Source organism: Lutra lutra, chromosome 13 (genome assembly GCF_902655055.1).
Source record: "Lutra lutra chromosome 13, mLutLut1.2, whole genome shotgun sequence".
Classification (NCBI taxonomy): domain Eukaryota; kingdom Metazoa; phylum Chordata; class Mammalia; order Carnivora; family Mustelidae; genus Lutra; species Lutra lutra.
In genome coordinates this window covers 28,970,523-28,998,270 of record NC_062290.1, presented here as the reverse complement: position 1 = coordinate 28,998,270, position 27,748 = coordinate 28,970,523, and the positions used below count along the sequence as shown (strand labels likewise).

Below are 27,748 nucleotides of genomic sequence, written 5' to 3'. Positions count from 1 at the left end.
CAGCCCGGGCCCCGCCCCCTACCCCTACCTCGCCGGCGCTGTGGAGCTGCTGGGCGATGCGCCGGAGGTCTCCCTCCCTGGCCAGCGGGTTCAGCTGATCCTGCACGTCATACACAAACTGCTGCAGCGACATGAGCTGGTTGGGCCCGTTGAGCTTCCTCCAGGAAGGCAGCGTGGAGATGATCTTCTCACACAGGTGCGTCATCGGCGGGCACACCTAGAACGCGCAGGACCGGAAAGGTCAACCTGCGGCCCGGGGCGCTCCCTCGGAGAAGCCCAGGGAGAGGGGATGGCGCTCTTTTCGGCACCGTTGCAAGAAATATTCGGGATGAGTTAAGGCTTTTTTGTTGGGCAAACGGGGCCAGTTCTTTCTTTACAGCGCCGCCTCTCCGTGACACCCGGTTACAAGCGTCAAGTAGTACACGGACGCTTTCGTTTCTACGGCGAATGGTTAAATAGGGGGGAGGCTTCATAACAAGGCATTTGGAACAGGGACTCAATCTCAGTGCTCCTTGGCCCCAAAAGCTGTGTTCCATCCTGCCCTGGAGCAACTCTTTCAGCCACAAGATGGTCACTTCATGAGCAAAGGGACAGGAAAAGAGATGAACCGTCCTTAGCAATATCCCAGTGGGTTTTTACCAGTAAATTAGGTATTCGTGGGAATGTTGTGGATAAATACAGTTTAAATGAGACTAATTCTTGGTAACGGGCTTGAAATAGATTTCTTTCTTAAATTATTTCCAAAAATTTTGAGTATAGTTGACACACAACCTTAGGAGAGTTTTAGGGCGCGACGCAGGGAGTGGACCAGTCCACAGGCTATGCCAGGCTCACCACACAAGTGTGGTGACTTCTGTCACCGCCCACTGTTACTATACTATGGATGATATTCCCTATGCTGTGTCTTTTATTTGTTTTGTTTTGTTTTTTTTTTTAAAGATTTTATTTATTTGACAGACAGGATCACAAGTAGGCAGAGAAGCAGGTAGAGAGAGAGGGGGAAGCAGGCTCCCTGCCGAGCAGAGAGCCCGATTAGGGGCTCAATCCCAGGACCCTGGGACCATGACCTGAGCCAAAGGCAGAGGCTTTAACCCACTGAGCCACCCAGGTGCCCCTATGCTGTGTCTTTTATTCCTGCGACTTACTCCCTCCACAGCTGGAAGGTTGTAACTCCCACCCCCCTTCACCTATTTTGCCCATCTCCCCACTCCCCTTGAAATTGATTTTCAATCTTTTAATTCCATTAAATAAATCATCTGTGTGACAGACTCAGATAATCCGCACACCATCCTAATTAAAAAAGCCAGCCATATACTGGCCTGCATAATTAATCATGTAGTCCCTTCTCGAATCCTACCTTTAGGTCAGCTAAATTCCACTCCTTATTCGTAAAGCAAAGTTCCCAGGCAAAAAGGCGGTCTGTGTGATGGGTTCCACCTGCTCGGCCTCAGGAGTTGAGGGCGGGGGTTGTGAAGCAGACAATCTCACCACCTCCCAGTTCAAACTCAGCCCAGAGCAGAGCCCCTACTGCCAACTGGTGGGGAGGGAGCAGACCACTGTTCCTGATTGATGCCCACTGGTTTCTGTGACGGGGTTCTTCTGAGACCCCCCCCCTTCCCCAGACTACTCCCCACTCACTGTGCCTTACTGGGGATCTCATTGGAAGGCAAGGACTGGCCTTCAGGTGGGCCCAGAGTTTTCCTAAAGATTCCTACAGCACATCGGGAACTGGAGCCTGGTGTGAAGGGGCATGTTCCAGCAGGGAAGCAGTAAGCTCTAAGTGGAGCCACCCACCCCCCCCCCCCCGCCCCGCCCCACCCCAAGGGAAGGAGAGACACAGGCTCCTTGTTCCCACCCAGGAGGCTGGGGCAGCAGCAACTTTTCAGGGAGCATTCTGCCCTTGGGATGTTTACCCTTTCGTGTCAGCTCCGGAGAACTTTTCGAATATTATAGAGCAGCAACCTTTTATGGGTCAGAGGCACTGAGAATATTTTTTTCCAGTCTATTTCACCTTTTAACTTTGTTCATGGAATTTTTTTGACAGAAAAGAAATTTTAGCTTCCATATTGTCAAACAGATACACTTTCTTTGAAAACTCGTAGGGTTCCCTGTATGACCTAAAAGGTTTTCCAAAGCAATACCAAGTTATTTTAAAAACATAGTCAAGATATTGCGGGTTTTTTTTTTTTTTCTTCTTCTTTTTGACATTTAATAGGTCCACCTAGAATTTATTTTTGGGACTCTCAGTGAGTAGAATTCAATCTCATTTCATTCTAGAATAATAGCCAGTTGTGTCAGATCACGGATGAAATCACATTTTCCCCAAAACTGAAACATCTTTGTCTTCTACTAAATTTCTGTAGATGTTGTGATTTACTTCTACACTCATTTACTCCGCTTATTGATTTTTTAAATTTTGGATTAGCTACACAGTTTTTATAATATGTTATTTATTCTTCCACTGAAATTTTAAGATAAAAAACCCAATCCAATTATCTCATTTCTGAAAGATGTATGCTGGAACTGTATTAACTCTAAGAAGTGCCCCTGGCTTTTTTTTTCAAATTTACTTATTTATGGAGGTGCCTATGTGACTCAGTCGGTTAAGCAGTTGCCGTGGCTCAGGTCACGGGTCCTGGACCAAAGTCCTGCATCAGGCTCCCTGCTCCTCGGGGAGCCTGCTTCTGCCCCTCCCCCTTGCTCATGCAAGCATGCGCCCCCCTCCTCCCTCTCTCTGTCAGTCTTGAATAAAGAAGCTCTTTTAAAAATAAATTTATTTATTTTAGAGAGAGAGGAAGAGAGTACATACAGAAGGGCGGGGTTGGGGGGACAGAGGGAGAGAATCCTCCAGCAGACTCCAGGCTGAGCGTGGAACCTGGTGTGCGGCTAGATCTCACGGCCCATGAGATTGAGACCTGAGCCAAAACCAAGTTTGGACGCTTAAATGACTGAGCCCCGCAGATGCTTCTCTGCATTTTCTAAATATCGAACAGTAAGACACTTCTGGGTGGTTTCTGTGATTTGTAAAAGGCCCTGTTACTAAAACTGTCAGAATCTCATACACCCAAAGGTGACCCCATGTCCATAACCCCTCAGCTCCAGGCCCCTTCCTTGTTCTCACCCTTCGTTCCTCCCAGAGCAACGGACACAAACACGGCCCTGTGACTGCCCCGTCCTGGGGTCCCTGAGGACTGAACCGAACCAGGAGGACAGCATGAACAGATCGGCTCTGGGGTGACCTCATGGTCTGGGCAAAGGTGGGCCTGCAGCCTCCCTGCTCACTCACCGACACAATCTGGCTCCGGATGTCTTGCAGGTGACTTCGAAGGACCTTCATGTCCTTAGAGCCCGAAGCGCCAGCATCCAGAACAAACAGCTTGTTTGAAATGTGAAGATCGTTTCCAAACCTGAGGGAAGAGCAGCGGCTTCCTCAGGGTGCTGCAGTGCCCCAGGGAGCCAGGCTTCTGCTGGCCAGAAACCAGAACATTCTTGTGACCTTGCAAAGGCCAACCCTCCCTCGCCGTCTGCTGGCGTCTGCCACGTAATGCAGGCGGGAGGGGTGGGGACCTGCGTGCTCTGAGACCCGAGGATGGTGGCTGCTGAGGGACGAGGGGCAGTTCCAGTCCCACAAAGCGGCAGGCACACAGTATGGGAAGATTTCAGGTCACCTGACGCAGGACAGATGAGGCCTGTGCCCGCCCCTTGCACGCTAAGAGGACGGAGGCCATCTCAGGGTGACGGCGTAAGAGCAGACGATGGGCCTGACAGTCACACCTTTGATGGAAAATATTAGTACAAGCCCTTTTTTTCCTATCAGGAGGACCACAAGAAGTGTCTGCAGACGATCAATCGAGAATTCACATTACTGTCAAAGCTGCAGCTTCCAGATTTTTTTGACAGATGCTATGTAAAAATGTGTATTTCTACACTGTGACCCGTGCACATCCACAAACAGAAGTTCTACAAAAACACGTGCCAGGAATCTCACGCTGGTATTTCCCCCTCCAGCCCCTCCTACTTTCCAGATCAGGTCAGGACCCCCAAGTGACTGTCACGAGACCCTCATGAGCAGCAACTTTGCCTTGAGCAATACTGCTCAGTGGTAAGAAGACCATCGTCAGAGGAACTGAGAGCAAAAGCAACAACCACCACCGGGGGTCTTCATCAACATGGTGACCACAGTTGGTGACACTGCATTACACGACAGACGTTTGCTAAGGGTTGAGCTTAAACATTTTTGGGGGAGAAACATTCTCACCAAAAAACAAAAAAAGAAATAAGGAGAAGGGAAGGAGGCGTAATGATGGATGTGCTAACTAGCTAGACGGGCACCGATGCCAAATCTGATAATGTCATCTGTCGGGTGGAAGTGCCTCCAGAAAGCGGTAACTCAGTGCATGAAACCCCTAACAGAAGATCCCCTGGGGCCAGTGAGGAAAGCAATGCATGCTTTGTTGTTTTTTATCCCATGCTCTTTACTTCTGTTGCATCTGTTATGTTTTCAATGTTTTGATACAAATAAAAACCATGCCACAGAAGCCAACCAAGCAAAGGAGACCTCTGGTCTCCGTGAGCTCTGCGGGATGGCCCCTGTCACCAGCGACGCCCTTACCTGTTCCTGATCTCCTTGAGCAAGGACGTGTCCTTGTCATACCCGAACTCGCCTCCAGCCGGCCGAGGCACGTTCATGATGTCGGCGTGGGTGGCCACCAGGACCACGTGCAGCGGGTTCTTCAGCTTGCCGCCGAAGGCTGGAGGCAGAAAGCAGGTGTTTCACAGGTGGGTCCTCCTTCCTGGCTGCCTCGAGTTCCCTGGGGGAGGGAGGCCGTGCTGGCCTCTGGGAGGTGCAGCCTGCCCGCCCGCCGTGTCGGCTCAGCCCGAGAAGGCCCGGGCCTGGCCAACATCGGGACGAGCCTGTTTCCTGGGCTCAGACCACAGAACACGAGGGAGCTTCTCAGCTCTCCCTCTGGGGGGCCCTGCTTGCATGGTGTGGGGAAATCAAACTCCAAGCAGGTGCATCCTTTACCAGACAAAGAAAGCTCTCCGAATGCAGCGATACCCAGAGATGGCTGAGAGGGCCTCCTGCGTTGCACACAGCCTGCCAGCCTCTCCTTAGAGGAGGGTTTAGGAAGAAAACAGCCAAAAGAACGGGAAAGCAAGAGGAAGAGTGGGGGTCCCCTGAGGAGGTTAAGTCCAATTATTTGATTATTCTATGAATTTCAAAGAACAAAATGGATAGCCCAGTGCCCACCCTGGAAGGCTGCTCCTTTTTGTTTTGTACACGAAGGAACAAAAGTATATTGGAGGCTGTCTTCTGCTCTAGGAATAGAGTTAAGATAATACGTTCACACTCAATAGGGTCCCTTCCGTTCTTGATGGAATCACACAACAAAGGAGGGCCCGTTCTGCTTCTTCATCATGTAGGTAGAGGCACAGAGACCATCAAAGGACGAATTCCACTTCCACCCAACAAAAGTGACCACAGCTCTAGCGTGTAGGGAGAGAGTGACACGTGGTTCTCAAGGAATTGCTCGGACCTGGTCTCTGAGGCAGGAAAATGTGATCCTGTAATAACTCCCTGTAACAAACGGAGTGGCCGGGCCTCAGGAACCGTCCAGAGCGGGAATCTAGTCATGGGAAGGAGAGACCGGGTGTGGGGGAGCTTCACAGTTAGCCCCGAGCTGTGGATCCTCCCGGCGGGAAGGGCGCCCCCACACCGGACCTACTGGCTTACCGATGGGCTCTTCAACTGGCACGAGAGACTTCAGGAAATTCAGCCAGAAAATCACTTGGTTCAACTGGATCTCGTAGGGTTCTTCCAGACTGAAAACAATGACGTGGATGGACGTGGGATCGTTGGCGGCAAAGTAGTCGTAACAGCAGAAGTACACAGGATTTCCAGAGAATTCCCACACGCTGAAATCACCAACGCCTACAGAGAGAAGAGAGATGACTTATCTGTACCACCACCAGCAAATGCCAACCATGGGTTTTGTTTTTGTGTTTTTTTTTTTTTTAACAGTTTAGGGCCTGCTGAGGGAAAGAGTGGTGTCCATACCACCCAGCTGTTTATCTATACACTCCCGCCTTCCCCACAGGAATGACTCCTCACGAGGAAGGAGTCAGAGCCAACTGGTGGCTTTGGGCTCCCCATCAACAAACTCACACAGTCAGAGAATGTATGTGATAAGATTCCCTACCTTCAAATAAGTATAAATTCTTTTTGGAACATGACAGGGTATATGTGATGTTGAATGTAAAAGTCACTGAGATATGTAATTTAATTTTGGTTAAATTACCAAATATAACCAAATTATTTATTTATTTAATTATTAATAAATATAACGATGTTTATTATTAATAATATTAATAATTTATTATATAATATAATAATATATAATAATTATATAATTATATAAAATTATATTGTAATATAATTACATAATATAATAATATACTATAGTAATATAATGTAATATAATAATATCAATAATAAATTTATTAAATAAATTTAAATTTGGTTATATTCACCTTCCTCAGGTGAGGAAGTGACCTGCTCAGGTAGGTCACCTGCACAGGTGAAAGATGCAATGGTTGATTAGCAAGGTCTGCGTCTGACGGAGGGAGCTGTAAGGAGGTGGGGTCCATACACTCAGCCAGCGTGGGGGGCAGTGGAAGGGTCAAGAAGGGTAGAAGGCTGTGTGGCCTAATGTTTGGGGGGCGCTGGCTCTCTCATATCTGAGTGGTGGGTACAGAGGGTTCTCTTAGAAGTGTCTGTGGGTGAGGCTCTGATTGTAGATCCTAAGGTACCTGGAACCTCTCAGGGACCTTCCAGACACAGGGGCATCCCTAGCCCTACACGGCCACATCCCAGCAGGGCAGTGACCATCCACGCACTGGCCTCTGGGGTAAGCAGGCAGGACCATTTATGTTGTAGGATTTCAAGCTCCCTTTCCCCAATTCTTCCCCTCGGTGCTAATTTTGGGCCAGAAATTCTGCAATCAACCATTATTCAGGAAGATCCAAGGGCACTTTTGGAGCCTCAACTTGGAGCACAGGCAGCCCTGGGGACGGGACTCTCTAAGTCTGTCCGCTGAGGCAGTAGTGTGGAGGGTTCCGGAGCACAGGCACAGGTCCTCTAGCACAGGGAGCACTGGGAGCCAGATCTGGAGCGGGGCAGGGGCTGCGAGGAGCCGGGTGAGGGAGGGGTGCTGGGGACAGGCTGCCCCTCTCCCGATGCTATGACACCAGCTCAGCTCCGGGACCACAGACAACACTCCGCTTTTAAAAAAGAAAATTCCCGTGGGCTTTAATTCTACATCACTGGACCCAGTGGTTCTCCTAGTGGGCTGCCCAGACCGACAGCAGCAGCCTCACCTGGGAACCTCACCCTCCCACCTCCTGGATCAGCAGCTCTGGGGGGCAGGGTGGCAGTCTGAGTCTTCACAAGCCCTGCAGGAGACCCGTCTGCACCCCGGAGATGAACAGCTCGAGGTGACACACATTGACGTCTACCGTTCACGGGGTTCAGGGTAATCACGGAGCCGACGGGAAGATGCCCCCGACCGGCATTGTCCGAGCACCTCCCCTGTGCCGGACACTGGAGCAGGCGCTGAAATCAGCGCATACGGTCCTCACAGGTGGGTCTCAAAGGAACTGCTTTATCCCTGCTCTAGACTTCATCACCATGAGTCAGGGGCTGGCATTCAAGTGACAAAGTGGGCCAATGGGGGGCCCGGGAGCTCCAGGGGCTGGATGGGGGGTGACACAGTGACTGCTGGAGAAAATAACCTTCCAAGGGAACATGTGAAGTGTCACCCCCTTGGAAATGTTTGAGGGCAAAGAACACATGGGAAATTTTGCCCTCGGAGAGAATCGCCCGTGCCTGGGCCGCCTAGCACTGGCCACAAGGCAGATGTGGTCAAGGATAACTCTTCTCACACCTGCATTTGTCAAACTGCCAGCGGGATAGTATTTTACAAGTTTTCTCATCCAAGTGGATGTTGGGCTCTGCCAAGAAAATGTATTGATTTACTCAACATTTATTGAGCACCTACTGTGTGCTTGGGGCTCTGCTCGGTGCCCAGGAGGACAGGGGGTTTAGTTTCACTCTTTATGGGTATGAACCAGCTGTGCTTCACTGGGCTACTCCCGTGGTCACTCTGCGTGGCTCTTCCTCTGTCCTTGTGGGGCTGTGACAGATGCAGGGGACCGCTCCCTCAGGGGGAGGACTTACAGTCCAGGGAGAAGGGAGACAGAAGGTGCTCCCCAGTGGGGTGCGTGGGCCACTGTACCGTTCAGATAAGCATTCTGGATGTCAATGGCCTTAGTGGACTGGTCGTCAGCTGCGCAGTGTGGGTGCTGGGGCGGGGCCACCAACACCTCCAGGGTCCCTCGAGTGAGTCCCGGCTCGAACATCATGCTACGGCTCCTCACGCTCACGTGTTCGCAGCCCGGGTACAGGTTGCTGATGCTCACGGACACTGCAAGTGGACGGGAGGTGGTGAGAACGGGGCTGCCTGAATGTCTGCTCCCCACTGCCTGGCCTGTGCCTTGTCTATTCCCAGGACACTCTCATTCCCCACCCTGCTGCTGTGTGGGTCAGGGGTGCTGCCCTGATTCTTCCTGTCCGCTGCACCTCCCACAGCCCTGGCCTGCGCTGCTCAGTGCCAGAGGCGGACCCTGGGGACTGACTCAGCCCTCCCTCCCCCACGCAGCAGCTTCACCCCGGGGCTTCCAGCTTTCTCAGGAACAGAGTTATCTTCCTCTGGTCTTTCCGCCCCAGGGGAGGGAATGGCTTCCTTCTGTCCCAGGCCTTGAATGCTTCACTGTCTCTGAGATGCTCCCCTGACTGTGCCCATGACAGTGTCCTTCCATTAACGTCCCCACCAGGACCCTGACTGAGGCCGATGAAGACGTCCCACTCTGGGCCGTGAGATTGTGTCAGGCTGACCGCAAAGGGATTCCACCCACTAGCAGGCCAGCTTGTCCCAGGCAGAGCGGACGGGATTTGGCAGGCACTCCTGAACCTTACTGAGTTCTCGTCAGGACAGAGTTTGTGTCCGGTATCATAAAAATGATCATTTCACAGGGAGACAGAGGCATCAGAGGGAAACCATTCATCGTTGCTAACTGCTGACCCCTAGTGGTGGGAAGCGGCAGGCCCGGTGGAGCAGCCCCCTGGGCACCCTCAGCAGAGACAGGGCGCCCCCTGTGTTCCTCTCTGAGGACCGCAGGCCGCCCCCCACCCCACCCCGCAGCACCGGACACCGGTTCCTTCCTCTGCTCTGGGTATGTCCTTCCTGCTGCAGCTCCACAAAGCCACAGCCACAACCCTCCGCTGGCCACAGAGCAAGTCTGGGTGTGGCCGCTAGACAAGCCCTGTGGGGAAGACCCCCATGGCCCCGAGCAGGTGCACACGGAGCAGCTGGGATCCACATGTGCCCCCGATCTTGCGTCCTGCCTGATGGCTCGGCCCTTCTCCCCCTGCGTCTTAGGAGCCGACAGAGCCAAGGGCCAGGCATCTAAGGCAAACCCTCGGCCTGCTGTCTGAGTGATATTCAGGTACTTATATGGATATTGATATCCGGGATGTGAGTCGGTGCACCCAGAGCTTCCAACTTTCCACAAAGAGCCCAATATCCAACTTTTTTGGTGACTGAGGTGTGAATGTCGGCAGCTAATCCTATTTTCCTCCCCTACACCCTCTCCTGCACACAACACACAGCGCCCAGGCCCCGGGTTTCAGCCTCTGTCTGAGGCAGACACATTATGTCTCTGAGCCCCCAGTTCCTTCTCTCCAAAGTGGGTTATGACACAACCTCAAAACGTCGTGAGAATCCAGTGAGACGACACGTGTGCAGAACCCCGACCCAGGTCAGCACAGACCATGTCAACCTCACACACCACTTTCCACGCTTCCCAGCTTCCAGGTTTTACTGTGGTTCCAGCCACTTTGCCCGCTGGACATCCTTTTGGTGTCCTCTGGGCCTTCTCTCCTGTCTTTCCAGCATTAGTCACTTTCTCCAGTCTTATGAATCCCTGAGGGGATTTCCTTTTACACAAGTGACCACGGAGAGCAGAGCTCTGCCTCCTGAGAGAACAAGGCTGTCTGCTCCTGGAAGAAGGGAGTACAGTTCGGCTCCTCCTGGTAGCAAAGCCAGCTGGGAGACCAGGAAGATTCTGGAATGGACTCACATGGGACACAAGAGAGGGCAATATTTACCTGCTAACAGTCCTGTCGGGGAAGCCGAGCCCCACCAACCTGCTATCCTGACAGAAATTTGCGGGTTCAGCCTGGAGACGCAGCTCTGAACCAGGGGTGGTCAGAGAACAGGAGAAGCAGCCTCCCTAGGGGACCCGCTGTCTCTCTGTGCTGACCGCAGGTGGAGCAGCTTCTCTGGTCCAGAGTGGACATGGTCCTGCCAGAATCTTCCGTCACCGAGTCCCACGACCCAGTCTCTCTCTTCCCTGGCTGAAGGACGCCACCACAGTCATGACCCTGGCTGATAACATGGCCTTCCTGAGCGACAGTTTATCAAGAATCTACTTCCAGATTCTTCCAAATGTGGAAGATGAATGGAGACATTACTTCTGAGGGATGAGGGTTGAGAAGGACATAAAATCTGTCTGTGGCTGGTTTAGTTTAGCTCAGGGGCTCCTGGGGCATAATCTTCATACCCAATGAGGATGTACAGAAATTCCAGCTCAGAGCTCTAAGTAGATCTCTTCCTCTCTCTCCCTTTGCCCCTCTCTCTCTCACACATACATTCGGCACCACTGGCCCGGTCCACACACAGGCTGAGCCTATCATTAAGTGTGGAAGACCGCTGGCTTCAGAGAAGGTGAAACCATCCTGCGTCTCTAAACTGAGCCAAAATTACGGATGACCATGGCCAATGCGTGCCCGGAACCGCCCTTACTACAGACGGACTTGTATCATCCCCACTAAGCACAGCAGTCCGGCCCGTCACGAATTCCCAGCTGGGTGACACTGGGCAGCCCCCTGGACCCCTCTAGGCTCCAGCAAAATGCTGGGTAGACGTCCTGGAGGCTGCCGTGTGGACTCAGTGAGGTGACACGCGAGCCACATTCGTCCAGTTCCGGGCGTACTGTGTTCAGAAGATAGTCCCGCTACGTGTAAGCTGCCCTGCACTCACGCTAACTGTGAATCTACTGTGGTTTTCGGAGCTTCACCTGGTTTCAAGTCCACTGCTGTTCAGAGAAAAGAAGCTGAAGGGGGCACGTAACTGTCAGTCAACGGTCCCTCAGCCCCGCAGACGCTCCCCAGACACCCTCACCCATGGAGAGAGGAATCACATGGAAACAAAACTTTACCGTCAGTGTTTTCAGCGGGGGGATCTGAGAGGACACCTTGTGAGGTCGTGCAGAGAAGATGAATCCTTGCACTAAATGGCGACACAGGAACCTCTCTGGAGGGTTATATTCTTATCTTTGCAAAATGTAATTGCCTCACTTGGGATTTGGGAGAAACACAATCTGTGCTTAAGTGTTCTCTGCGGTGCTTCTCCCTGGGGCTGGCGGGGGCGGGGAAGGACAGGCACGCGGCCCTTCTGGACATGGAACCACCCCTAACTGCATCTAGGCAGGTGGGGGGACAACAGCAAAGCCCGCCTCCCAGTCAGGCTGCATGTGAGTGGACGGACCAACCATGACATCATTAGGGAACCTTTCAAGACCACCAACCAGCGCTGAGATGCACAAGGATGAGTGCGAATTCTGTGGCTGTGTTCTCGAGTTACTGTGCACACCCAGCGTTCCAAGAAGAAAGCCGAAGGGGGACAACCCATCCTGGACCAATGTACCATCCTGTGTACGATCTGGAACCGGAATCTGTCCACGTGAGTTTTATTTCCGAGGGCTGAGTCCCCTGGTCTGTGATGGTTAGCCATGTGGCAGGTATGTTTTATTCTGTCCCACTGCATCTAAATAAACTCATGTAAAATGCACACAACATACTGTTCACCATATTAACCCATTCTGGTTACACTGGTCTGGTTTAGAGTAGAACACGACACTATTCTGTGATTGGCACATTTGCAGTTTGGACCTCTGTGTCTGTGACCATGATTTTAGGGAGGCCCTGACCTTGCTATTCCTGGGCGATCTGGGAGCGCAGGCCAAGAAGCAAATGGACACAGGAGCCAAAGTGGGGCTAGACACCTAGAGCCAACAGGGCAGTGAGATCCGGTCACCACAGGCCAGGGAACCAACACAAAGCCATCACTCACTCTAGACCTTGACACGGGACAGCACAAAAGCCAGCACCTCGAGCAGAGACAGAAGCCGGGTTGGAGGCGCCTACCTGCGGGCTTGGATGCCAGCGGGGAGGGCGGGAACCTGGTGGAGCTGGCGGAGGACAGTCTGGGCCGGCGTCTCCGGAAGAAGCTTCTCAGCAGCCCACACTTGAGCGATTCCACCAGCGTGGTTTTCCCGGAGCCCGAGTGGCCAAAAAGCTTCAGTTTGATCCTGGATTGGAGGTTCTGCGTGGGTCGAAGCTGCTGGATGAAGAGTCCCCGGTGAGCGTCCTAAACACAGGTGCAGGGGGGCCAGTTAGTCACAGAACAAGAGAAGGCTCTGAGCAAATTGCCAGCGCGGATGCTCCCAGTTTGGAACCCCCTCGCCATGTCCTTCCCCATCCGAGATTTCTTTGTGAGGAGAAATTTTGTTTTTGCTTCTTAAAAGTTTTATTTATTTATTTGACAGAGAGAACACAAGTAGCCAGAGCAGCAGGCAGAGGGAGAGGGAGAAGGCTCTCTGCTGAGCAGGGAGCCAGATGTGGGGCTCGATCCCAGGACCCTGGAATCATGACCTGAGCTGAAGGCAGATGCTTAAGCCACTGAGCTACCCAGGTGCCCCTATGAGGAGAAGTTTTAAGAGTTACTGTCTTAGGAACTTTCACACGTGCCATGCAGTGTTAGTAACTGTGGTCCCGTCGTGTACAGTACATCCCGGCACTCATTTTCTAACTGGAAGTTCGTATCTGGTCCACGATTCTTACGCATGGTGCAGAGGTTTCGTGGTGTCCCAATGTAGCCACAAAAAAATTCATGTAAAGTGCAAGTAACATAAAATTCCCTGTTTCAGCCATTTTAAAGAGGACTGAAGCTCCAAGGTGTTACTACATGTACGATGTGTGCAACCAGCCCTGCTCTCTGGTTCTGGAACATTCCATGACGTAAGGAAGCTGAGCCCATCAGCAGTCATTCTTCCCTCCCCACCCAGTCCCTGACAACCACCCATCTGCTCTCTGTCGCCAGCATGTGCCCAGGTCCGTGGCATTTTGGTGCACAAGGAATTGGTTGGAGCAACTCCTGTGAGGTCGCTGATTACAAGGAGAAGCAGGGTTGGCCTGTCCTACTGGCCAGGGGCGCCTGCTGCTCTCTGCGTGGAGGGGTCCTGTTCCCCCGGCACCGTGACTGTACCAGATGCTGAGAAAGAGGGCATCACGAGGTACAAAGACAGAGTGGCAGGGCGAGGGCCCGTTAACCTTCCCCCTGTCCTCTTTCTCGTCCCTGCAGGGAGAAGCAGGAGAACTCACAGACTCACTCACTCCCTCACTCGTCAGCAGACATTTATGGAGGCCCCCGTGGGCTCCACACAGTGCAGAAACAGGAAGGTCCAGACCTGGCCCAGATCCGTGTCCTGGGGACACACAGGTATGTAAACACTGACACCAAACACGGCAAGAGTGCTTCTGCGGGGACGGTATGGGCAGGGGCTCTGGGCACCCAGACAGCCCACCTCGAGGCTGCAGAGTGAGGCGTCGCTCCCATGCCCTTGACTCCATCTGGCCTCACAGGCAGCCTCGTTATCCACTCCCAGCTGGATCCTGGCTCCAGAACAGAGGCCCACTGGAGCTGTGGGGTACAGCCTCAGGGGGATTCCTTCCCCGACCCAGGATGGTCCCACTCTAACCAACTGACATCCATGCATCCAGGGGACCTCTCCTGCTGGGATCTCTTCCAGAACATTCCTCCCCTGGAGGCTCTGGCCCAGGTGGGGTTCTCCATTGTGACTCCACCAGACTGTAGGGTGATGTGGGACGCTCTCCCCCTCTCGACTGGGAGCCAAGGGCAGAGACAGTGTCCCCAGCACCTGGCAGGGAGGTGCTCAATAAAGAGGTGTTCGAGAAATGACAGGACTCGGGGACCCTGCAGGAGCCTCTCAGAGGGAACTGCCTGCTCTTGGTCTCCTGGGACCTCAGGCCTGGCAGACACTGCACTCACTTCCAAACCCGGAGAGGGGGGTTTCCTGCTGCTGTCCTCCCGCTGAGCCACTGTGACTTTCTCCACCGGCCACCCAGCAAGCTTGCCTGCCAGACACAGCCATACTGAGGGCTCCCTGTCCTCCCCCAGTCTCTGTGTGGGACTGGGACCTTCCTTCTCCACGCCACAACACTGCCCCTTAGCGGGCATGGTGGAAATGGGCGGCCACTTTTTCAGTTGCCGATGTTGGGGAGCTCCTGGATGCGGGTGCTTTGAGTTCAAATAGGTTATTGGAAGTCCTGCACGGTAACTATTCCCCGGGTCCACCTGACCTCTGGGTGTCTGCTGAGCATTTTTATAATAAAAAAACCTTGTTTATGATTATGTGACCTTAGGAGTTAACTGCATGTTTTGGAGAGCATTTTTTTTTTTAATTAACATATAATATATTATTAGCCCCAGAGATACAAGTCTGTTAATCGTCAGGCTTACACACTTCACAGCACTCACCACAGCACATACCCTCCCCAATGTCCATAACCCAACCACCCTCTTGGAGAGCATGGTTTAATAGTTACTGAGATTTCCGAGAATGCAGCTGTTTAATAAATTGGTGAAAATATTTAATCTTTCATGAACTCCTACCCTCACTTCTGCAGGGTCAGGTCAGCAGGTGGCCACAGCATCCGCGTGTTCACCAGGCTCCAGGATGCATGGGCGTCTGCAGGCATGGCCTCAGTGACTGTGGAGGGATCTCCGTATCTGCCAGTTTCATGATGTGCCCTCATGCCCTGGGCCCCAGCATTTACACATGGAAATATACTATTTCACTATAGATATTTCCTTTGATGTCTTTGTTCTGTTATAGGGAGGGCATCCCATTCGCTAAAGCAACCTGTGCAGGGACTTGTCTCCTGTGAACTTCATTCAGGAGAGGAAAGGGGGCATTGCCAAGTGTGTGTTGCCGATGCTGGGTGGGCTGGGGTTGCAAACCTTGCCTTGCACAGTGCTCTATAGAGCATGAGGCTGTCCTTATTCTTGTTTCTCCTGTAGCCTCAAATCTCAATGGGTTCAGACACAAAGCACTGCAGGGGAGGGTGGGGGCTGAGGGGATCTTGCCAGCAATTACTCCGATTTCTGACCCAAGTCAGCATAGAGGCTGGAGATGGTGTGTTCTGATGCAGGTACTCATTGGTGTGCTGCTGACCCAGCTGGAAGAAATGGGCACTCGCTGATTTTAACCCGATCCTGGATACTGTTGCAGATAAGTCCTTGACCCCCCAAAGCAAATCTGCCTCCCCTCACTCTAGGTTAACCCTCAAGTTCAGCCCTTCCTCTCCTTTCCCTTTACATCAGGCCCGGCTCCCACCTCCCCTGCACGGGAAGCGTGTGAACTACAGTTACCCTGTTACCCTGCTCATGGTGAACATCTCACTGAGTAAGTCACAACACTCACCACATACTTTGTGACAACACACGGATTCTTTGTGGAAATCAGTGTCTCCTCCTGGGACAGGGGAAAGTAAGAAAACTTGCTTCGGGCTGAATGCAATGGAGTGTACATTACACTTGGAAAAGAGTGTGAATCAGTCACTACTGGAACTGCACAAACTGGCCACTGATAAAAATGACCCCCATTTGTGTGACTTCATTGAGACTCATTACCTGAATGAGCAGGTGAAATCCATCAAAGAATTGGGTGACCACGTAACCAACCTGCGCAAGATGGGGGCCCCCGAATCTGGCATGGCAGAGTATCTCTTTGACAAGCACACCTTGGGAAACAGTGATAATGAGAGCTAAGCCTTAGTCTGTCTTCCCAGAGCCACCTGGTCCCTGAGGCCATGCATGCATGTTGGGGTTACCTTTCCCTTTTCTATAAGTTGTACCAAAACATCTTCTTAACTTCTTTCATTTGTACCATTTCTTCAAATAAAGTAATTTGGTACCCAAATTTGGTACCAGCCACTGGGTCATGGGTGCACTGTGCAATTTTAATTGGCTTGTGTCCCTTTTCTGCCTCGTGCCCTGTTGATCTTGGCACCTGACTTTGGTCACCATGTCTGTCCTGTGTATAGGATAGAGAATATGTTTGTCCCCTCTACCTGAGCCCCTCTGGCCCTTGCCTTCAGAGGAGACTAGAGGTATGGTAACCATGGGACACTGATGCTGTCCCAGTGTGCTTCTGGAAGCTTCTCTGGCCCATGGCTGGCTTGTTCCTGGCAGCTGAGGGGCTTCATGTCTACACCTTGCTCAGAGCTGCCCTCAACTAAGTACAGTTCACCCTTTGAATTCCATGCAGGGTAGTGGGGGCCAGAAGCCACGGACAATGTGCTTGCCTGATCCCTGGGCCAGCCCCAGAACAGAGACAGGTGGGGATGAAGATTCTTTTTGTCCTAACTCTAGCCCAGGTGTTTTGTGTCAACGCTCTGAACTTGGGCCTTGTCCTTGGCCAAGTTACTTCAGTTTTAGCAAGAACTCTGCTCCTTCCTATGTGATGAGATTCCTTACCCCTCCCTGATATCTGATCCCCCCGGACTGCCTTCAGCAATCTTACTGAGTAGCTGTATTGTGACCTTTAACACTCCTATTTTCCTGCTGCCTCAACGTCCCCACAAACAGGCTGTGAGCAGTGGCCCAGGCATACCAGGGCGATAAAGTGAGCCATGCCTCAAGGTCACTCCCAAATTTAACCCAGTGACCCTCAAATATTCTCGATGACACTCCTTTTACATCCCACCCTGATCCCCCACAAAGGCCCCCATAAAGGGAAGCAGGGGTCCTCCCTGCTTCCCCTGCATAGATGAGCCCCCACCCTGCTGGCCTTGCCTGGCACGGACTCATCCATCCACCCTTCACCTTGTCTTTGAGAGACAAGTCTGGGAACGTTTCTCTCTGTCCAGATGGACATATCTGCCACAAGGCAACCTGGTCCTGCAGGATGATATGCCCTCCTGCTCATGGAGAGCCTTGGAGAATCTGAACACAACAGATTTTGATTTAGACGTACAGAATGTCCTGAAATCTCTCCCCTACTACAGGTGGGCAGTGCATTTTCTCTCATCACCACTAGGTGGCGGCACAGGGACAGGTGGTGATCTGTGCCCAGGGGAAGGTGGCTGCCAGCAACCTGACAGTGTGTGCTCTGCAAGGCTGTCTGGGGCTTTGATGCCGAGATGGCCTGAGGAAGATAGGGAGTGGCTCCTGGCTCGCTCTGCAGGCGGCAGAACACCGATCTCTTTGGAGGGAGCACACAAGTCCATCCGAGGTCTCTGTTTACCAAGAGCTCCAAGACTACCTGTGCCCCCTGCTGGCCACAAAGCCCCACCTGGTCAGACCCTCCCAGCAGTAACACCTGGGGAGTGAGGAGCTAGGACCCTGGTCTTTCCTAAATTCTGCAGTCAAATACTCTACCCCTGAGCTATACCCCCAATGTTTCCTAAATTCTGGCTCCTGCCTGGAAATAGTCTGCTCCGTCTATCCAGCGCCCCACCCCCCACTCCCTCAGCCCCTCCTGGCCAGCCCCAGGCAGGCAGATGTGGCTGGCTGCAGAGGTGAGGCCTAGGGGGGTGGGTGGTCCATGGCTGTGGGTCTCTTCCGGGCGGGGCTACCAGGCTTGGGAAAAGGACAGGAAAGCAGCAGAGAACCTGAGGAATCAGAAGTCTAAACCAGTCCCACCACCTTCCAGGCGGTCAGACAGTGTATCTGTGTAACTGGGAGGCAGGATATGCACTCTTTCCCCATTTATTTCCTTTAACCTTATACTTTAAATATTTACCCAGAGATGAGGGCCACCGCTTGCATTCCTGCCCACTGCTCACACAGTAACTAAGCCTGGATAACCCATCCAAGTGCTGTCATATTTCACCTGGCCGCCAAGGTGGAAGACCTTCTACCTGGTCTCTCTGTCTGGGCATTCAGAGGGAAAGTCCCCAACCCAGAGTCAGGTCTTGCTCCCACCTGCCGAGCACACCTGGACCAAACCCAGATTCCTAACTCTGATCCGGAACCATACTCCCCAGACCACCTTACTCAAGCCCCAGTGCAGACCCCTCCCCCATCCTTTTGGTCTGGGTCCTGGGACACACCCAGATCTACTGCCCCAGGCCCTTTGCACTCACTATGATTCCTTCTTCTATCCCTTAGCCCCTCCTCTGATTGCCTTCCCTCTCCAATATTTCCTGTGTTGGTTTAAATGTCACCAGCAGAGAGGTGCCCCCTGACCAGTGGACGGAAAGTAACATACCTCCCTTCTCTTATTTCACCCTGTTTGGATCCCTGCACATACAGCAGGGGCCACAATCCTTTATGAAGGGCCGGGTGGTCTTTCCTGTGACTCCATGTATCAGAAACCAGCAGTAGACAGTAGTAAATCAAGGGGTGCGGCTGTGTTCCAAAAAAGCTTTATTTACAAAAACAGGTGGTGGGCCGACTATGGCTCCCAGGTCATTGTCTGCCAACCCCTGATTTACCCCAATCTGGCATTTTTCTTATTTGTTTATAGCCTGAGTCTTCCCTCTTGTTCACTGTGGTCTTAGCATATCCAGACACTGTGAATCCCTTTTAAGTGAATGTTATTTGGTCACAGCATCGCTCTTTGACACCCTGGTGAATCCTGGCTTCTAGTTAACTTTCTTCCTGCACCTTTGCCCCTGGCAATTTAGCTGCACTTTCTCATCAGCAAAAATGACTGACAGGGAAGGCCATATGCAATCTGGCAAAGCAAGATAAGAGCAGGGGAACCTGCTCTGGCTTCCCTGGCGGGGCAGGATGGGGTCAGACCCAGCAGGGGAGGAGCACCTACTCTTAATTATGCAAATTTGCTTACTTGTACTGAATTTTAAATCCTGGGCAAACTCTCCAATTCCTCCTATTTTCCAAAGTATTCTCAGGCACCTTTCTTCATGGTCTCATCTTAGATGTAAGAAAAGCAACTATTTTAATATCAGCTTATAGAAATCTAATTGGAAGGAAAATCAAACCCCCAGTGTGAGGGCACTGGCATTTGGAAAGAGACCAGTGATCCGTAAAACAGGACCAGATGCTCCTGCAGAGCACCACTTCCCAGGCACTTAGTGAGAAACCGGGTCAGCACAGATCCTGCCCAGCTGAGACCTGCCGTGGGTTCTTCCTGCTTCACAAGCTGTGGTCTCAGCCACCCTCACCACCTACTCCGCCCAGAGGCGGTGGCTGCAAGGTCTTCTCTCCCCAGGGTCAGCCCTTTGTGCTAAGGATGCAAAGGAGCTTCTTCCTCTACTCTGGCCGGCGCACTCCTGCCCCCTGCAGGTCAATAAGATGACTGTGATTGTATTGGAACAGCAGGTCCCATGGGTTCCCTAGAGGACCTTCTTTAGACGTATGTTCCCAGGCTCAACCGATTAAAGGTGTAAACAAGGGGGCCTTTCTGCTGCTAATCTGGCCCGTGTGCACACCTATGGAATGACAGTCATTGAACGCCCCCCCCCCCCACACACTCAGTTGCTGTGAAGATATAGACTTCTCCCCAGGAATGTGGCTGGATCCACATGAGGGGGTCTGATAGAGGGTGGCTTCCCCCCACCCCCAGAGGTGTCAGGAAATATGTAAACACAGTTTTTGATTTCACAATGAGTGTGGGGGGGTGCTATGACATGACTGCCTGGGGGGTCCACAAGCCCTGCAAAGATAGGAAGTCCTAACCCTCCCCAAAATGCCCACCCCGCCTGGGAGAGAAACAGGGGGAACATCAAGGAGGAAATGACATGGGAAGGAAATGGGGACAAGAGGCTCCTAAGTAGAAACTGTCCTCTTCCTTTACCTTCTCTGTCCTCAGTGGTTGTGATCCTTCTCCTCCACCACAGCATGTGAGTTAAAACAGCAAACACGTCCATTGTTTTGGCTTTGTAGGGATCGCCTAATCGTGGAAGGACCTACAACAAGTCCTTGCTGACAATCTCCAGGGTAGCTCCTGGGACAACTCAGTCATTTTCAAGAACCTGGTTCCAGTACCAGTATCCCCAGGCCCCAAGCAGCTACTTATTTGGAGATTTGTTCATTTATTTTAAAAAAGATTTTATTTATTTATTTGAGAGAGAGCAAGCATGAGAGGAGAGAGGTCAGCGGGAGAAGCAGACTCCCCGCGGAGCAGGCAGTCTGATGTGGGATTCGATCCTGGGACTCCAGGATCAGGACCTGAGCAGTCGCTTAACCAACTGAGCCACCCAGGTGCCCTATTTATTTATTTTAAAAAAAATTGTGGTTAGAAATACATGGCAGCCAACTTCTCCCTCTCTGGCTCATCAGGAAGCCGGGGTCTAGAGACCTTTGAGGGAATGACTGAGGCAAACAGACTCGTGGATCTCACTGAACACAGAGTCAAGGAGACGCTCCTGAATGGAGCAGGACCTGGTAAACCCAGGAAGGAGACTGGGGTTCACCACACAACAAAGGGAAGGAACCTCCTTCCCCATGGCTGAGGAGGGATCAGCACGGAAGTCCTGAGCCCAGTGAAGGGCACAGGAAGCAGACATTTCTATTTCAGGACTGAATCTGGGCGCTTAGCTAATTCGCATCTGCTTAGCCTCAGTGAGCAGGGCTTTCTTGCAGAACAGCTCCATCTTGGGGATGCCGGGAAGGACAGCACCTGCTGTGCACTGAGGACTAAATGAAGGCTGTTGCTAACGACGGCTCTCAAGGGTGCCCTGCCACAGCTGCCTGGGGCCTTGTGCACATGCCACATCTGCTCCTGGGCACTGGACCACAGGGAAATCTTTGTTTCTCCAGGACTCAGGGAGTGGTTTGCAGGGTTCCAGAAACAGCAAACACATGGTGCTTACTGTGTACAGACACTGTTCTAAAGACATCGTTTACATCACCACCATACTGTAAGGGAGGATTATAATTATGCCAATTGAGAAAAGGGAAACTGAGGCACGGAGCTGCTAGACCGTAGGAGTGCTGGGATTTGAGCCAGAGCCGCTTGACTCCTGGGTCTGTGCACTCGGTCATCACTTTATACGCTGCCTCCAGAAGCAAAGGTGAGAGAGGAATCTTTCTGTGGGTTCAGGGCACTAACAGGAATGATGTCCTTTGCTCACAGGGATTGAAGTGACGTTTCTTTGCCTTGACCTCTCCTGCGAGAACAATCCCAGCATCGTGGTAAAATACTAGACATTGGAATATTCTCTCTCCCATCTGTCTTTTAAAAATCTAGGCACCAAAACACAAGGGTGCCCCTCAGTGAGAGAGAATAAAGGAAATCTGAAACAGGGACAGGGCAAGAGCCCATGTACCTTGATTTAAAGATTCCAGACTGGAAAACAGCTAGTCACCTTCCCTGGCCGCTGGGGGTCAGCAGTAGCAGCACACAAGCTTCTCAGTGTTTATATTTCCAATTACAAAAGCCATGTAAGCATAGGGCAGGGAACCTGGGATCAGATTAAGGGAGAAAGCACCTTTCACCCCGTCAATCTGATGCCAGCTCGGCTGTCACGTCAGGACCTATCCTTCCTGTCATCTGTCTGGGATCTACTGTTTCAGACCCATCACTGCAATGACAAATAAATAAATTAAATAAAATAAATATAAGGCTCTAACCTCAAAAGCAGGGCACCTTGCTGTGAAATCCACCCAAAGTCAAACACCTGAGCCAATGTGGCCTGTTGCAGGGTTGCACACTGCTCCATTCTGCCATGAGCTGGTGGACATACAGCTGGCGGACATTCCATTCAAGTTAAGGGAATTTAAAGATTAGGAGACCTTATGTGAGAGTTCCTTGTTGACATGCTGACAGTGACTCTCAGGCTCCAACCCTCTTGTTCTGCTTGTAAACAAAAACACTTCTCCCTTGTTATTCTTGTCCAAAATTCTCCTCCACAGTGAGACAGTGCATGGTGGTGTGGAGTGGGAGAGCATGAAGTCCACAGCGAATGCACACATTCCCTGCAAGAACGTGTGAGTAAGGCGAGGGACATTTTTTCCAGACTGTTCTCATCCTGGAATTGCCAGAAGGGAGGGCACACTAAATCCCTGCAGTGGCCTGGGACATCTGTCTCCCCAGTGCCTCTGCGGCCAGTTGGCAGACTCCGAATCACAAAGGTGTGACGATGTGTGATCTCCCAGCTCAACTGCAGGCGCTGGGAAAGCTAACTGCTCCCGCCCGTGTCCCATGCCCCACCACAGCCAGACCCTGGGACCTCTAGGAAAATTCAGATACTTAGCACCTGTGGAGGTTAAGAGGATCATCCGCTCCCAGGGCACTTTCCAATTTATATGGCGGGACCTCTGTGCGACCTCGAGCTCGTATTGGACAATACCTTTCCACTGGGCACTGAAATCGACTGGATTGGTTTGGTTGTTTTGTTTGTTTTTGTTTCTCAGAAGTTTGTTTTTGAAAAATTATTACATGATTACAGTTAGCCCTTGAACAACGCAGGCACCATGGGTGCTGACCCCCCATGTGGTTGAAAATCCAAATCTATCTTTGACTCCCTCCAAACCTGACTACTACCAATCTACTGTTGGCCAGACGCCTTCCCGATAACATAAACAGGAGATTAACACGGATTTTGTATGTCATTATGGACTACAGACTGTATTCTTACAATAAGGTAAGTTAGAGAAAAGGGAACATTAGTAAGAAAATCGGAAGGAAGACACAATAGATTTATAGCACTGTACTGTACTTACTGAAAGACATCTGCATAGAGGCAGACCTGCAGAGTTCAAATCTGTTGTTTAAGGCTCACCAGCCTCATACAGAACGTGGAAAAAACGCAGTCATATTTAATGCAGGGAGTCACACTTGCAAAATCCCAGAATACCGCTGTTAATAGTTCCTTTTTATGCACTTTTTAAAAACACAGAAGGGATTATAACATGCATATATGGAATCTATCTCCTGCTTTGAAGCCCTAGAAAGTCCTAAACTCTTCTTGAGTTTAGGACTTCAAAAATACTCGAGTGGTCACAAACAGTTCTATCCTACATCTGTACAGCAATTCGCTAGACATTATTGTTGGTCATCTGATGTTTCTGATTTTTATTACTGTATTATAAATAACACGGCAATGAACATCTGTGTGCATAAAACACTATTTGCTGCATTTTTTCCATTTCCTTAGGACAGAGTCCTAGACATGGAGTTCCTACCTTAAAGGGTGTGACTATTTCGAAGACTCCTGATACACATTCCTATGATGTGGGCTAGAAAGACACCCCTGCATTCACTTATTTGTTTCCTTTTTTTTTTTTTTGAAGATTTTATTTATTTATTTGATAGAGGGAGAGAGGTCACAAGTAGGCAGAGAGGCAGGCAGAGAGAGAGAAGGGAAAGCAGGCTCCCTGCTGAGCAGAGAGCCCAATGTGGGCCTCAATCCCAGGACTCTGAGATCATGACCTGAGCTGAAAGCAGAGGCTTAACCCACTGAGCCACCCAGGCGCCCTGTGTCCTGTTTCCTTAAACCTTAGAGCAACAGTGTTTCCTAAACCCGAGCATATCATGTGACATCTTGGAGCTCAAAACATTAAGAAAGAAAAGAAACTGTCAGCTTTCTCATTTCCTGTCTACTTTATGGGAACAGTTATTATGGAAGGGGTGGGAGGAGGGAAACCAGGCACAGAAACTGTAAGGAAGCCAAATGATTTCCAAGTCCGAACACAGAAGAAGAAACCGATAGTAGCTGATGCATTTATGCTAACTGTATGCAAACCACAGGACAGGGAGAGATGCCTTTCCTACAGCCTGTGTGTCCAAAGCCTCATTTTGTTCAACTCATTGTACAAAAGGAAAAAGACAGAACTTTTCACATAAAAACAATATCAGACCAAAAAACAGAATTTCTCACCTTTCGGAGTCTTGCAAGCAGACCTGCTACGTGTTCGTGCTGCTCTGATTTAGCGAGCTCTTCTGCAGTCTTCCCGTCCTGTTGGAGAAAAACCATTAGTGTCTTTCCTTCATGGGAGAGCTGTTTGTTCCATCCACTGGTTCTGCTGTCAGAGGCCGAAACAAGGGTTAACAGGCCTTAGAAACAAAAAAGGTGGACACTATGTCCTCGATTACTTCCCTTTCTGTACAGTCCTTATTTCATTTCCTTATTGGTTCTGCAGGGAGGGAAGGTGAGAATTAAAGAAAAAAAAAAATGGGCACTGGTGTCTGGAAGTCCATCCGTGAGATGTCTCAGACCCACCGGCTTTCCTCACACTTGGCACCTCACGGGGGTGGGGGTGGAGGGATGACCCCAGACGCTGAACCTCCCTCCGAGAAAGCGGACGATGAAGACTTTCATAGATGCCAAAGTCCGGCTGGTGCTAGCTAGTGTCTAAAATCCCTTCCACGGACAACCTGAGCACTCACGGAGGATGCTAGTTACTGGAAACTTCTGTGCATTTCAAAGAAAAGCCTTAATTTTACAGATGATTTTGATCTAAAGATTTTCAGTGAACAGGAGAGGAGGAAATCAGAGATCACGGCACCTTTTAAGCAGAGAATTTTCACAAGGCCACCGCGCGCCCGGTCCAGGCGGCCTGTGTGCCCGCACGCGTGCTCGGGGGCCCTCGCGGGTGGGGACCTCCGGCTGCTCGTCCGTGGGCCACCGAGGGGGAAACAGAGGCTGAGGGGCTGTTTTGCTACAGTTTTAAAGTCGTTACTAATTCGGAGTAGAAAAGGCGAGAGGCCATTTCCGTGCAAATAAAAGCAATCTCTTTTCAACGAGACCGAGAAGCATTTCGATCTCTTTCCTTCTCAGGGCTGCTCAGCACCGGTTACAGCTGCATTCCCGAGGAAGCTCGGGCTGTCGGAGTCTCACCGACAGCACATCTTCCAGTTTCTCCTGCGCGGGGCTTCAGGAGACCAGTGTTTCTCAGCCTCCGCACTGCTGACATTTTGGACCAGATCATTCTCTGCCGTGCGGGGCGGTCCCGGGCACTCACTGCAAGGTGTTGAGCGCCTCTGTCTCTGGTCTCTGCAAGGACCGTCCTCCCGGATTCCTGACAACTCCAAGAGTCTTCAGACATGGCCCAGGGCTCCCTGGGGGGGGCGCGAAATCACCCCAGCTGAGAACGGCCGCCTTAGGCTGAAGCTGGAGGCTCACGTAAGCGCTGGCGGGGAGCAGTCTTTACAGTATGCGGCCCACCTCTGCTCTCCCTTAGGGCTCCCAGGTGTCTCCAGGGGGCAGGGCAGAGCTTCTAGTTTGCTTTGGGGTGAATCAGGGATCTTGTCAGTCAACACACCCCAACCAGGGATTCGTGCCAAACAGCCTAGATCCTTGCTGACATGATGAGAAAAGGCCTCAGGATAGCGGTTCCCAAACCTCCCCACACACTGGAACCCTGGGGGTGTTTAAGAACTCCGGTGGGCTACATGCGCCCACCTCCTTCTGGACGCTCTGCTTCCGTCAATCTGGGTGCGACCCGGACACTGCGGCTGTAAGTGCTCCCCATGATTCCAACGCGCAGCCAAGTGAGCCTTGACTAAAGTTGTCTGACTTCTGGCCACCACAATTCTCTTGGAGACCCAGGATGGGCACGTTACACAGACAGAGGACCTTCAGTGACAAAGGTCCCTGTCCATCATGGAGCCTTTCAAGTGACAGGAAAACCACCACTAACCAAATGTCCTACAATTATGGAGCACTTCACAGCTTGCAAAACACTTTGCCCTAAGAGACAGTGTTCAAGCTCCCAAAAGAAAAGCCTGCCAGTGTGGTGGGAAGTTTGACCTTTGGCGTCAGAAGGACGAGGTTTACCTCCTGAATCTGCCCCCCACCAGCTGTGGGATCAGTCACTGGGCCTTCTGGAACCTGGCCTTCTTCATTGTAAGGCAGAAGCGGGGACCCTCATCACACAGGCACTTCAGCAGATCAGAGATAAACAAATGGAAAGAACCAAAAGAGTACCAGTCATGGAAAAAGGAAGCGGCAGTAATTACTAATAAAAAAGCTGAGAATTTCCCCAAACGCCCTGCCTTTCTAGGAGAGAATGGGGTAGGAGCTGGTTGTTTGCATTCTGGCCTTGCCCGACTCTGTGCTCCTGAGCCAGGTGCTAACTAACTCCCACAAGCAATTCTAACACTCACTGTCCTCCTGGTTACAAACAGTGGTCTGGGAAGGCCTCACTGAGAAGGTGACAACCTGAGGGAGAAGAGAAAGCAAGGCATTTGGATACCTGTGAAGAAAGGCAAATGCAAAGGTCCTGAGGCAGCAGGATGACTGTCATGTCTGAAGAGTTTCAGAGAAGCTCTTAGGGTTCTTGTGGTATGGGGGGGGACTGTCAAAGGCTGGAGATGGAGCAGGAGATGGGGGTCAGGGAGGCAATGCGAGGGGTTGGTCTTTAGGCAGTCCCCATCATAAGGACTTCTAACTTGATGGAGGGTCTGAGCAGAGGAGGGATATGATCTGACTTATATTGCAATAGAGTCACACAAGCTGCTGCCTGAGGAACAGTCTGGACAGGTGAGGGTAGAAGCAAGGAAACCAGTTAGGAGACTGGGACAAATTGCACATGATCATGGCCAAGGGGTCATACCTCATGGAGGATCAGCAATCAATTCCAACAGAGCAAGAAGGGTAGCTAGAGGGGGCTGAAAAGAGGAGGCTATCTGGGGCTCCAACTGATTACTAAAAGATGAAAAGGAGCTAGTGTTCCAGAACCTTCCTGCCACCAATGTCATCTGTGACTCTGTGCCTATGTGCTATTAGGCACTAAAAGTCTCTCACATGGACAGAAGGAGCACATCATGTCTTACAGCTGGGATGTGTGTCTGTTCCTGGACCCTAGGAGCTGACAGGGGCTGCAGGCCTCTGCACAGGTCAGACACTGACAGAGAAGGGCAGGGCTGGAGGGTGAGGACAACCTAGAGGTCGGGCCCTGCAAAGCTGGTGCCCACCAGAGGGCATGCGGGGGCGCTCTGGGGATGTGGGGCTGGAGCCAAGGACGTGGGCCTGGGGCCAGTGGCAGCTGCAGCCCAGGGTGGTCAGAGGGCAGGGGCAGAATGTGGGAAGCCACTGGGGCTGGAGGAGGCGCGCAAAGGCAGGAGGAGAGGCAGGAGCAAGTGCGGTTTTCCTACCCAAAGCGAGTGGGAGGGGCCGGAAGTGCAAGTCCTGGCTGCCACTGCGGTGCGAAGGAGAATGAAGACAGGCAGGGGCATGGCTACCCTAAAAGTCAGAGCAGGGTCACACTGTGCGGAAGGAGACGCAGTGACCACGTCAGGCCCCGGGGGCTTTTGGGATGACTTTGAAAGTTCAGTAAGCTTTACTTTTGTTCATATGCTTCATTAAAAAAAAAAAAAAATCCGTTTTATCTTACTATAAAGAAGTTCTGAAGGCAAGAGCTACTAGGAGGTGACTGGAGACTTGGCAGCACAGTGTCCAGGAGGGGCTGTGGGGGGGGAGGGGGGAAGAGAGGGAGAGGGAGTCCAGGAAAAAGAGGGCAGGACTTTCAGAGGCTTTTCCAAGTAACTGGGGCTGAGACCAGAATGGGACGACAAGCGACCGCTAGGGAGCGCCGCAGGGTCGCGAGCTGGGGGTTAAGGACGCAGAAGTCCG

At 51.6% G+C, this 27,748-nt stretch overlaps 1 protein-coding gene across 6 annotated transcripts in view; it reads right to left on the bottom strand.

The window, feature by feature from the left end:
- DAPK1 (death associated protein kinase 1) overlaps positions 1–27,748 on the bottom strand; it is a 174,617-nt gene that overhangs the window by 5,322 nt on the left and 141,547 nt on the right. For all 6 annotated transcript variants that reach the window (XM_047699206.1, XM_047699210.1, XM_047699209.1 and 3 more), the window contains exons 19-25: positions 24,053–24,130; positions 12,326–12,548; positions 8,295–8,483; positions 5,735–5,932; positions 4,613–4,751; positions 3,287–3,407; positions 29–217 (exon numbers count right to left, since the gene is read on the bottom strand). In XM_047699206.1, coding sequence (XP_047555162.1) covers positions 29–217; positions 3,287–3,407; positions 4,613–4,751; positions 5,735–5,932; positions 8,295–8,483; positions 12,326–12,548; positions 24,053–24,130 — 1,137 coding nt within the window. The remainder of the gene's footprint in view (positions 1–28; positions 218–3,286; positions 3,408–4,612; positions 4,752–5,734; positions 5,933–8,294; positions 8,484–12,325; positions 12,549–24,052; positions 24,131–27,748) is intronic.